Source organism: Rhyacophila brunnea, unplaced genomic scaffold (genome assembly GCF_057557595.1).
Source record: "Rhyacophila brunnea isolate RB1 unplaced genomic scaffold, BYU_Rbru_1.0 scaffold_20, whole genome shotgun sequence".
NCBI classification, from domain to species: domain Eukaryota; kingdom Metazoa; phylum Arthropoda; class Insecta; order Trichoptera; family Rhyacophilidae; genus Rhyacophila; species Rhyacophila brunnea.
This window is the reverse complement of record NW_028232860.1, coordinates 14,026,043-14,038,232: the sequence shown is the minus strand read 5'-3', so window position 1 is coordinate 14,038,232 and position 12,190 is coordinate 14,026,043. Positions and strand designations below refer to the sequence as shown.

At 39.1% G+C, this 12,190-nt stretch overlaps 2 protein-coding genes across 2 annotated transcripts in view; both read left to right on the top strand.

Annotated features, from left to right (window-relative positions):
- The window catches only part of LOC147071235 (uncharacterized), a 50,943-nt gene that overhangs the window by 4,756 nt on the left and 33,997 nt on the right, over positions 1-12,190 (top strand). The window contains exon 2 of the mRNA XM_085948617.1: positions 11,501-11,656. Coding sequence (XP_085804743.1) covers positions 11,515-11,656 — 142 coding nt within the window. The 5' untranslated portion in view covers positions 11,501-11,514. The remainder of the gene's footprint in view (positions 1-11,500; positions 11,657-12,190) is intronic.
- LOC147071236 (uncharacterized) lies at positions 6,442-10,218 on the top strand. Its single transcript, XM_085948553.1, has 2 exons — positions 6,442-7,825; positions 10,136-10,218. Exons 1-2 carry the CDS (start codon positions 6,442-6,444, stop codon positions 10,216-10,218), a joined length of 1,467 nt encoding a protein of 488 aa, XP_085804679.1.

Sequence of the window (12,190 nt, the reverse complement as noted above, 5' to 3'; positions counted from 1 at the left end):
TAATATTCATATTGAATCAAATAAAATTGGAGACTGTATAGTACACGGTCATCTCTTTCCGATAAGAAAGCTCACGGCGAACTGTGCCACGGTGAAATATTTTACGTACAATTTACATGTAACCAATAATTTGACAGACTTTCTCGTTTCACGGCATTATGTTCCAGGGTAACGCGGCCTCTTCTACATTCTTTTCTATCCGTATCTGTGCTTTCTTCGTCAGATCAGGGTTATTATTTTCATTCTTGTACAATAATTCACTTCCATGTCTGCATGGAACTGATTTCCAACGAAATTCTATAATACATATTGTATAGGTGGGTACCTAACGAATTTGCAGACAATTTGAAACTAAATTTAAAAGGGGACGGTATTACGTCTGCTGAAGGGCGGCACTTTGCCCACGGACGTCACTGGTACTATTTGACTATCAATTATAGTTTCCTATATTAATGTATGTATGTATTTTGCCGATTATGGTTATTTAATTCTGAGCGATAGGCAAAACAAGATGAACTATGTTTGGTACCTATCGGCTAGCTCTATATTTGCGGTGACAGTCTGTATTTAATAATATGTTATATTGTAAATCATGATAATCATACCCGATATAGTTTTACCGCAAAATTATACCTATATCAGCGGTGGTAAACTTATGACACGAAACAAATCTACAGGATTTAAAAAATTAAAAGTACCTACCTACCTATATTAAAATCAATCCACTTTTATAAGACCATATTGTATTTTAAATCATTCAAATATTTTTGCGGTTATTTATGTAAGCTATGTTACATCTAATGTCGGACACGGAAATCCACAGTGGCCAAGCGGAAACGTGTCCGTTGCTTGTCGTGGGTCCCGGGACAAGGGTTTATACATAGTCTCGGGGTCTGGTAAATTCACACGTTATTTTTTTTAATGTGTGTTTGGATCTAATTGACTAAAATTAATTTCTCGTAAAAAATAAGAAACCATTTTGTGGGGCGGCCAAGATCCACATCGGATTGTAGAACCAACGGAAAAAATCTATAATACTTGCGTGGTTAAAATGTAGTCCGTTTTTATCAAAATATTTGGAAAATAACGAGAAAATCGTTAAAAAAGGAAACCTTCTGCTAACATACATTGAAAAAATATAATAATTGTTCATCAGTGTGTGCAATTTTATGTGTTTTTAAAACGTTCTGTTTGTATAATGACATAACAAACATGAACTATAAATGGTTTTTCCGACGGTGTATTTTACCACGTATTCTTGTTTGTCCGGTGGTTGTTGCAATCGATTTTTAACTAACTTCCAGACTAGCTAGACATTTGAAACTTTTAGAATATATCATAACACGATGCCGATGCATTTTTTAATACTTTTAGCCATCTTTAAGTAGAATTGAATTCATTTTCAGTTAATTCTGTTTTGTATGAAAAGTTATTTCGGAAGAAATCCGTAAAAAGTAAAACACTATTATTGGTTGCTAAGGGGGTGGTCCTAACAACCAAATTATTAATATATACGTGCGTTACTATGGAAATCAAAATGACATTTCAGTATTCTATATTTGTTTGTTTGTTGCGAAATAGCAAAAAAAACGATTGATTGCCTTATTTGTCCTAAATTATTAATACATAAAATTGTCAAGTTTATATGATTCAACAGAAAATTTTAAAACGTGGTAAGATATAAAAAGTTCTTTTTATCTTGTAATTATTTATCTTAATTTCAACGTACCTACTATTTCTAATTGTCTTATGATGATTATTCATATAACGCTTTTCCTGAGTTCCAAATTTATCCCAGAATGTCTTGAGATAACGCCACCCACCGTAACAAAATAATTCATGTTTGTTTATTTTTTGACACGAATGCTCGCTAACCAAAGGTTCGCTACCGTTGACCTATGGATACCCATTTTTCACATGATTCCTAATATATACGTATGACGGTTATCCAAAACGAATCTAAATGAGCTTACCTATTGTTCATCATTTCAAATATATTCAGCGTTTACTTGGTGGTAATTCATGATAATTTTATTGTGTGAAATTACCTTAGCTATGCCTATGTATACGATGTTTGTCTATCGTAAACGTCTACGTTGAGTTTATAGTTATATTATAATAGTATTAAACAATTAAACTTTGCCGGTCTAACGGAGTACAATATTTTTTTTGTTTAAATAATAGCTGAATCAATAATTATTATATTTTAAATGCCGTCTTTGTTACATTGAAGTAATTGAACTAATGTTAGTACATATTCTATATATTTTGATCCTGACGATGCGTCCAAGCTATGCCAACCAATCCTGAATAGCGTTCGATTGATTTAATGGCTATGAAAAATTTTCGAAACGTTAAAATATCTCTATACTAATTTATAATCCTCAGCACGATTAATCTAGCTGCACAATGCCTCTGTTGTTATCTTCTAATATATGAAAATTAATATTTGTGTGTTTGTTTGTTCGTATTTAATGCGCAGCCATACCGTTCATCCGATTGCGATAAAACTTTGTAAACTTATTGCTTGCACTTGCGGGAAGAGTATAGGCTATACTAATATATAAAAATGAATGTCTGTCTGTGTGTCTGTCCCGTATGCGTTCCTATATCATTCATCCGATTGCAATGAAATTTTGGTAAGTGGTTGTATGCACACCCATGAAGGTTTCTGAATTAGAAAAATCCTCATCTTCTTCTTCTTCTTCATTCTATTTTCTTTTATTCGTATGGTTCCTATACCATTCATCCGATTGCAATGAAATTTTGGTAAGTGGTTGTATGCATATCCATAAAGGTTTTTGAATTAGAAAAATTATCATCTTCTTCTTCTTCTTCATTCTATCTTCTTTTATTCATATGGTTCCTATACCATTCATCCGATTGCGATGAAACCTTCGTCAGTTGTTGTGTTAACACCCGCAAAGGTTTCAGAAATAGTACAACTATCTTCTTCTTCGTCTTCTTCTTCATTTTATCTTCTTTTATTCGTATGGTCCCTATACCATTCATCCGATTGCCTTCGTCAGTTATTGTGGTAACACCCGCAATGGTTTTTGAATTAGTACAACCATCTTCTTCTTCTTCTTCTTCTTCTTCTTCATTCTATCTTCTTTTATTCGTATGGTCCCTATACCATTCATCCAATTGCGATGAAACCTTCGTCAGTTATTGTGGTAACACCCGCAATGGTTTTTGAATTAGTACAACTATCTTCTTCTTCTTCCTTGGTTCCTATACCATTCATCCGATTGCAATGAAATTTTGGTAAGTGGTTGTATGCACATCCATGAGGTGTCTGAATTAGAAAAATCATCATCTTCTTCCTCTTCTTCATTCTATCTTCTTCTATTCGTATGCGTTCTTATACCATTCATCCAATTGCGATGAAAATTTGACCAGTTGTTGTGCGCAAGCCCGCGAAGGTTTCTGAATTAGTACAACCATCTTCTTCTATTCGTATGCGTTCCTATACCATTCATCCGATTGCAATGAAACTTTGGTGAGTTGTCGTGCGTGCGCCTGCAAAGGTTTCTGAATTAGTTAAACCATCATCTTCTTCTTCTATTCGAATGCGTACCTACACACATTCATCCGATTGCAATGAAACTTTGGTGAGTTGTCGTGCGCATGCCCACGAAGATTTCTGAATTAGAAAATCATCTTCTACTTCTATTCTTATGCGTTTCTATACCATTCATCCGATTGCAATGACATTTTGATCAAGTGTTGTGCCCTTGCCCGCAAAGGTTTCTGAATTAGTACAATCATCTTTTTCTTCTTCTATTTGTATGCGTTCTTATGCCATTCATCCGATTGTGATGAAATTTTGACCAGTTGCTGTGCGCACGCCCGCGAAGGTTTTTGAATTAGTACAACCATCTTCTTCTTCTTCTATTCGTAAGCGTTCCTATACCATTAATCCGATTGCAATGAAACTTTGGTGAGTTGTCATGCGCATGCCCACGAAGATTTCTGATTTAGAAAATCATCTTCTTCTAATATTCGTATGCGTTCCTATACCATTCATCCGATTGCGATGAAACTTTTGTCAGTTGTTGTGCGCACACTTGCAAAGGTTTCTAAATTATTATTATATAAAATACAAAGTTTGTTGTTTGTTTGTTCCATCAAATTTTGATTTTTTTTTTTACTACATATTAATAACATTAATAACGTTTTCATATTTTGGATTCGATTTTAATTTAGTGTTCTTATGTTTGACCTTTACTCCCATTAGAATTATTTTCATATTGCCATATTGTATTACACAGATATTTTAATATTAAAAAAATAATTAACTCTTATTATTTTTCAAATATCTAAGATAAATATAACCACGAAGTGACCCTGTGCGAAGCCGGGTACTTCAGCTAGTATAATATATATATATATATATATATATTATGTAGAAAGAAACTCTTCTAGCCAAAGAAGCTGCACTATATAGAAGAAGCCGTATACAGATGGAATATAGAATACCTACCTACCTACGCTATTTATATTTGAATACGTTTACATAACAAATGATACGTTGGAATACTGCAATATTGAGATCGTTAAGTTGACATTTCTGATTCCCGAACTCAAGCAATGGTTGCTAGTTTTTGTTATTCATTGTGTTTAGCCTGTTTATTTAATCAATCACGATTGTTGTTATAAACGATTATACTCATGTAAATAATAATGCCAAAGTGTTGTATTATTGACTGCTAATCTACTTGTCGTGACGTATTGGCAAACTATCAGTTCATGGTAGAGATGTAAAGTTCTTTTCAAATGAACATGGAATGCGAAGTTACGTGTAGCTAACCAAATCAGTAGACCAGAGCTTCCACATTGCTTTACTTTTATATGTGTAGGCTTTATTTAAGTTATAGAAGAGGACTTTCTTCAACATTATAGGTTCGGTTTCAGTAAAAAAACTATATTGTGCTTAGTTTCAAAGTTCAGTTTTAGTTTTTAAAAAGATAATATATTTACCTAACTGTACCTACCTATCTAGAGCCCCACATCCTGAAGCGGGCCACCAAATCAGGATATATGGTGGGCCCCCCTAACTATCGCTAAGGTTAAGGGTAGTGTGATTCTCGACAGTAGTGTTCCTCAAATTGTTTCCGCGGAACCCCAGAGTTAAGGTGATTCTATGTATTTTCAGCGATTTTTAAATATATAAAGTTGATTTATTGAGTTGTCATCATCCTCATCATCATATTATGAAGCACTGATCGCGACCTCCTTTTGTGGTAGTCAAGTAACATGCAGCCCTTCGCCATATTGGGTAAATAGCCATTTTGCAAGTCAGGAAACGCTCTTAAAATAATTATAAAATAAAATTCTGCGCGTGAATTATCATTTAATTATATCAATCATCAAATAACATCTCACAACCATTTATTATAAAATGTAAATATTCCTTGAGGAAGATTTTTTTTACTATTCGAGCAAATTTATGGTGTGTTTTCTGACGTAACTGGTCGACCCACATTGCCGCCCCCCCTAAACCCTTAAGCCCGGACCCTCAGGCTAGAGCCCTGTCAGTCTAGCTAGAGTTTGTAATTTTATTTTTATTGTATATTTATTGCTTTTGTATATTGTATATTTATTGCCTTTTTCGGGTTGAACGTATGAACACCACAGTTTTAAGGTATTCAACCACATTAGTAGAAAATTTTAATTTTTCTATAAGTAATTAAATAACTCGATTACTTATGCATTTTAAGATGAACTTTGGCTGAAATATTACAGTGCGATGATCGCATTGGTCGATTTTACTTATGAGAAGGTCGGTAATGGTGTGGGTGGAATGTTGACAAGTCAATCATATTTCTTTCTTATAGGCAGACCAAAGGTTGGATCCTGATAAGGATGCCAGATCAGGTGTGCTTCCATTTGAAATGCTGAGTATGTCGACTATCCATGATAGCTCTGCCAACAAATCCTACCTCTAACCTCTCCGTGGGGGTCCCTAGGCAATGCAGCATGCTGTAGCAGATAGAGGAGGGTGCAAGGCGAATCACCAGCGCCTAAAAACTGGTACATTCTGGCTACGGGAAGGAAAAACCCCTACAGAAAACCAGGGCATGTTCACGGGCCCTAAGGTGGCAGCCCCACCAGTGAACTCGGGTGCTGTGGGATGATCACCTGCACACCCTAAAACAACAGATTAATCCAAGCACAGGGAATCCTCGGACCCCCGTTTCCATCTTGACGACCTCGCCTGAATTCGGTAAACGATTTTGTTTTGGGACCTACAATATCCGTACTCTAAATGTCCCTGGAAAGGCCGAGCATCTAACAGAAATACTTTCTCAATACAAGTTAGATGTTCTCGGGATCAGTGAGTGTCGACTCACTGGCATTGGCGAGAAGTTTATTCGTGGGTTTCGTCTATTGTACTCCAGACACGCCACATTGCGACGTAGTGGAGTCGGATTGCTGATGTCCAAGGAAGCTTGCAAGTGCCTCACCAGCTGGGAACCTATCTCCGAACGTCTACTCCGCGCTACTTTCAAGACCAAGTCGGGCTCCATCACTTTTCTGCAGTGCTATGCTCCCACAGAGGCTGCTAGCGATGCAGATAAGGATACATTCTACGAAAGTTTGGCGGAAGCCGCTGGAAATATCCCCAGCTGTGATCATGCAGTTATCCTTGGTGATCTTAATGCCAAAGTAGAATCTGACCCCTCGCGTGGACCCTTTGTGCTGGGAAAACATGGCCTTGGCCAAATGAACGATAATGGTTCCCGTCTGGTAGATTTTGCCTCAATGAATGGTCTTGTGATTGGTGGTAGTCTTTTCCCTCATAAGACCATCCACAAATATACATGGACATCGCCAGACGGTAATACAAGAAACCAGATCGACCACATTTTGGTCAAAGCGAAATACCGGCATGAACTGCTAGACGTGCGGACATATAGAGGTGCAGACATCCACAGTGACCACAAACTCTTGGTCGGGAAATCCCGTATAGACCTCAAACGAGTCCCAAAACCCAAAAGGACGGTCAGAATCGATGTGGAAAAACTGAAAAGTACCCGTGTGCGTGCAACCTATGAGCTGGAGCTGCAGAAGCGCTTATATGATGCTAGAACTCTCACGTCTTCCATCGACTCGGATCCCTTGGAAGGAAAATGGATATTATTCCGGGATGCTATAATGAGCTCCGCAACTACTGCATTAGGAGAGCGGCATACGCACAGACCGGACTGGATGTCACCTCATACATGGGAGATGATTGAGAAGAGGAAGCTCCTGAAAGAATTGCGAGACAATGGTACATACGACCCACAGCGCAGCGCGGAATACCAGACAATGGACCGCGTGGTAAAGCGTTCTGCCCGCCGCGATAAGCGCCGACGCCTGGATGACCTCATTTGGGATGCGGAATCTGCTGCCTGCAAGAATAATCCAAGTGCTCTCTTCCGCATCACCAGAGCAATTTGCGGTAAGAAACGTCCAGTGGTCACGGCATTACGCAACTCTGACGGAGTGACAGTCACCGAACCTGCAAAGGTCCAGGAGCTATGGCGCCAACATTTCAGTGATGTCCTGAATCGCCCACCTCCATTGCATCCCTTCGATATTCCGTCGGAGATCACCGCACTCGGAATCACTACTGCATCGGGATTCTGCGAAGATCCTCCGACAACTGCTGAAGTTAAAGAGGCTGTCAAAAGACTGAAGCGCAGGAAAGCTCCTGGAGATGATGGCATCCATGCAGAATTTCTGCTCTGCGGACTGAGCGCTGTATTGCCGTCCTTGTGTGACCTTCTGCACGAGGTGTGGGAAAGGGAGCAGTGCCCCAAAGCCTGGAGGGATGGTACCGTTGTTACTCTGCACAAAAAGGGTAACCCACAAGACTGTAATAATTACAGAGGAATCACTCTCCTCATCGTTCCCGGGAAGGTGTTGGCGCAGATTCTCCTGTACAGGATTAGAAGTTCCATGCTGGACGTTTTGCGTGCGCAGCAGAGTGGATTTGTCCCGGGGAAGTCCTGCTCAGAGCATATTTCAACTCTCCGAAGCCTTCTGCAACAGTACCGAGAGATGAATATACCTGTCGCCTGCTGCTTCGTGGACTATGAAAAGGCATTTGACAGTCATCATCGTGAATCTCTGTGGCAAATTCTGCTAGGATATGGTGTCCCACGGAAACTGGTCGCCGTGATAAGTGCTCTCTACACCAATACAGAGTGTCGCGTGAGAGCAGCCGGAACATCCTCTGATCTCTTTGAAATCACGTCAGGAGTCAAGCAAGGATGTGTACTTGCGCCCTTTCTTTTTATCATCATGATGGATTTCATAATGCGTAAGACGGTTTGCCCCGACAGTGGGATACGCCTACATCATGATGACACAAGCGATCTATGCGAAGAAAGACTGTGCGACTTGGAGTATGCAGACGACGCAGTCGTGTTTGACTCGACGATCGAGAGGTTGGAGGTGACCGTGAACAGGCTAGCCGCGAACTCGATGCGTGTGGGTCTTCATCTGAATGCCGCTAAGACCAAATCCATGTGCAGTGCTGCTTGCATCGACGCCGACACTCCTCTGCGGGTTTCTGGTCTGCCCGTCGAGCTGGTGTCCAGATTCAAGTACTTGGGTGCCACGGTTGCCGATGATGGTGGTATTTCTAGTGAGCTTGGAATCCGCATGGGTGTGGCGGGCTCTGCGTTCAACCAACTTGGAGTCGCATGGAGGTCAAGGCTGTATTCTGTGAGGACCAAATGTCGTTTGTTTAACGCGTGCGTGCTACCTGTGCTCCTGTATGGCTGTGAGACATGGCATCTTACTAAGCTTCAAGAGTCACGGCTTTTGAGCTTTGAGAATCGATGTCTCCGCAGAATCTTAGGGGTACATTGGTACGACCGCGTTACAAATATCCGAGTTCGTGAGCAGACACAACAGCCTTCGGTGATTGAAGTTATCACGAAGAGACGATTCACGTGGCTGGGACATGTATTCCGGATGCCGCCAAAGAGTGCGGCACTTCGTACCCTTGTGGCACAGCCTCAAGGGTTCCGTCGCCGTGGCCGGCCCTCCCTCACCCTGCAGCGATGCTACAAAAGCGACCTACGTGCTGCAGGTCTGACATGGCGGGAGGCACAGGAGTTGGCGATGGACCGAGGGAAGTGGCGCCAACTTGTGCTTGCCCTATGCCCCAATGTTGGGACGTGACAGGGTGAAAGAAGAAGAAGAAGAATAGGCAGACTATTTGAAGAAAATATTATACAGTGTTATTTTTTATTAGTAATATACATATAACATTTTAGAATACTTCCTTCGAACATACCAAGAGCATACTTCAGTGAAACGGCAAATAATTTTCAGCAATAGGTGGGACGTAATTTTGCATGCGTTGCCAGTCGGAAAGCGATAGTCGACCTGTTTGCACGTCAATTTGTTTTGTGATGGCGTCGGTGGAATTAATTCTTAAATCGAGTAAAGATGACTAAAAAATGTTACGTATTTACTCGAAAAATAAAACATGTCAATGAATATATTATTATTATTACTTAAATAACAATAAACATAACATTAAATGGACGCATGTTGAATTTTTATGACAAATTATGTTTTGTTCGTTACGTGTCGTTTGCACAATCTGTGCGTTGCGTAGCCACGATCGTTTTAGACCGTGTCTCAGCTGAAGTATAGCCTTAAGAAATAAATCAAACATTTTTGTTGTTCCACCTCCTTCAAATGTAGTGCGATGATTGTAGAAGCGAAAATCACCACTTTATGGGATAATTGGCCGAAATATGTACCATTTACCCAAAAGTGGCCAATACAGATTTATAATAGGTTTATGATAATAGTCAAGTGGTTACAATAATACATTAATGATGGAGATATTATGACAATAGACATACAATTCATCGAGTGACTATACATAGTTATCTTGTTAATATGCAAACAAGACTTTTCCACTAAAAGTTGCACATGTTTATAGATAATATGAGATATTATCGTACCTACTTATAATACTCGCATGATTTGGTATTCATAAATAAGTAATCGGTGTTAAACAGGAACGTTAATGTAGGCAACTTTGTAATCTTAAAGGACCTAGATACCTACATACTTTAAAATGTAACTTGGTTATCATTACATAAGTGTATTTTTGAAGGAGAGCACAAGTTGTTTCAGCTGAGTAGAATCCGCTTGGAGCTCCAATCTGTTCGCCAGTATTCCAAGGCCGACTATAAATAGTCAAGCCGTGGCACTGAATAGCGAGTTACGATGGTAGTGGTAGTGGTAGTTATTGATTATCTTCGCTTAAAACGGTTTTTGAAAATTTTTGAGTTAGATTTGAGTGGTTCACAAGCATAGTGAACCAAGTCCATTCTAGTTTTTTTGAGTAAGCTAGGTTCGAACATAATATTTGAGTATTTATAATTCTGTAGAGGGGTATGATTACAATTCTAAAGTGTTAGTATGAGTACATTTAAGTTATTATGTAATGGAAATCATACCTTTACATAATAAGAAATACTCAAATATTATGTTTGAACCTAGCCTACTCAAAAATAACCAGAATGAACTTGGTTCACTATGCTTGTGAATCACTCATTTGTATGTTAAGTACCTATAATATGATGGCCAAAGATTGAACTTTAAAACAAGTAAAAAACCGTCAATACGTATGATCAAAAATTAGGATAAATCTCAAAATGGTTGGATGTGCTTTTCAAATACCTGAAATACCCCTAAAATGGAAAGCCAAAATACTCTTTAGTTAGAATGTAACGAATTATAAAATAAATACATAAAGTTCACAGATACTTTTACCTAATAGATATGATTATTTCTCATTTTTCTCAAAACTACCTAAATCGTTTTTCTTATTTTTCTCAGAACTACATAAAATCGTTTTAGGGGCTTTTGAAACTAGGCGCTTCAAATAATAAAATATTTGCGGCGCCGTACTGCCAACATGAAGATCTCTTCACTTAGAATGTTCGGTAGTTTTGTATTAGCTTTTGTTACTTACTACAATTATTTTAATATTGCCTCTACGTGCTCATCTCTCCCACGGGTACTCTTAACTTAAAGTAACTCTAAATTCATTAAAATAATCACATTTGAGTGTATGGCGACCTTAGAATTGGATAACTGCTCCCACACATTGCAAGTCTTTAAAAAAAATGATGCTTCACATCCAAACGTAGGGTCTCGTGATACTTCTGATTAAGACCTGGTGTGGTTTGGTGGGGCCATTAACTTCAATGTTCGCAATCTTCGATTGTATTCGTTAAAATTATTAGCATTTCTTTCAATATGTAACAATCATCATTTTCTACAAACAGTTTACCATATTGCATTCGAAGTATGAGCAATAACTAGCACTACTATCGAAGTTTATAGTTTTGTGTCACGGGTTGACTATAGTGGGCCTTGGTAGGATACCTTCACAGTTTAAATGGCTGCGTACCTATATTGTGATTTTCGTTACCGGACAATTAATAAATTAATTGTTGTTTTTTATTCTCAGGTATCAACGCAAAGATGGAGTCGGCTTCGACCACCAGTAGCCGTCATCAGCTGTTGAATGGAGGCTCGTCACATGATTCGGAGATGTTGCTGGAGACTAGAGTTCTGGTCATATATACAGGAGGGACAATTGGGATGCAGCGAGATAAAACTGGAGGTATACTAATAGACGTAACAACTAAAATGACTCTCATAAACCAACGTGCTCATAGCCACGTATTCTTATACAAACTTAATTCTTCCGTAAACAGATGAATATGGTATGGTTCCTGGCTCCTGCAGCAGCGCAAGGGGCAGACCGGTAGCCTGCATAGTTGCAACAAACTCCGTCGTGGAGTTCTTGCTCTTGCCCAAGTTCATCGTGGAATGTCGAATGCCTGTGTCTTAAGGCAGGCAATGCACTTGGCTGGGATCTCTTTAGCGTAGCAATTATGCGGTCATGGCCTGGAGTAGCGTAGTGGCTGCATGTAGGTTCTCTAGCTGATTTTAGGTTCCTCATCTCCACCCGTTATCAATGTACAGCCGTATTTAGACCCGCCTTCCATAACGCTTAAAACGTGTCTGGAAGAAAAGATTGTAGGTGCTCACTCTGCTAACCGGAACCGCACGGGACTGATGTAACAGCCATGCAACGTGGTGCTTAAAGAAAGAATTTAGAGAGAAGAGGTGCAAGTCTTGGCCATATGGCCAT

Excerpts from the sequence above, each read along its gene's own strand:
- LOC147071236 (XM_085948553.1), top strand. The coding sequence starts at position 6,442 with ATGTCCAAGGAAGCTTGCAAGTGCCTCACCAGCTGGGAACCTATCTCC. Across the intron at positions 7,826-10,135 it reads CCCCAAAGCCTGGAGGGATG|GAGAGCACAAGTTGTTTCAG; the intron begins GTACCGTTGTTA and ends GTATTTTTGAAG.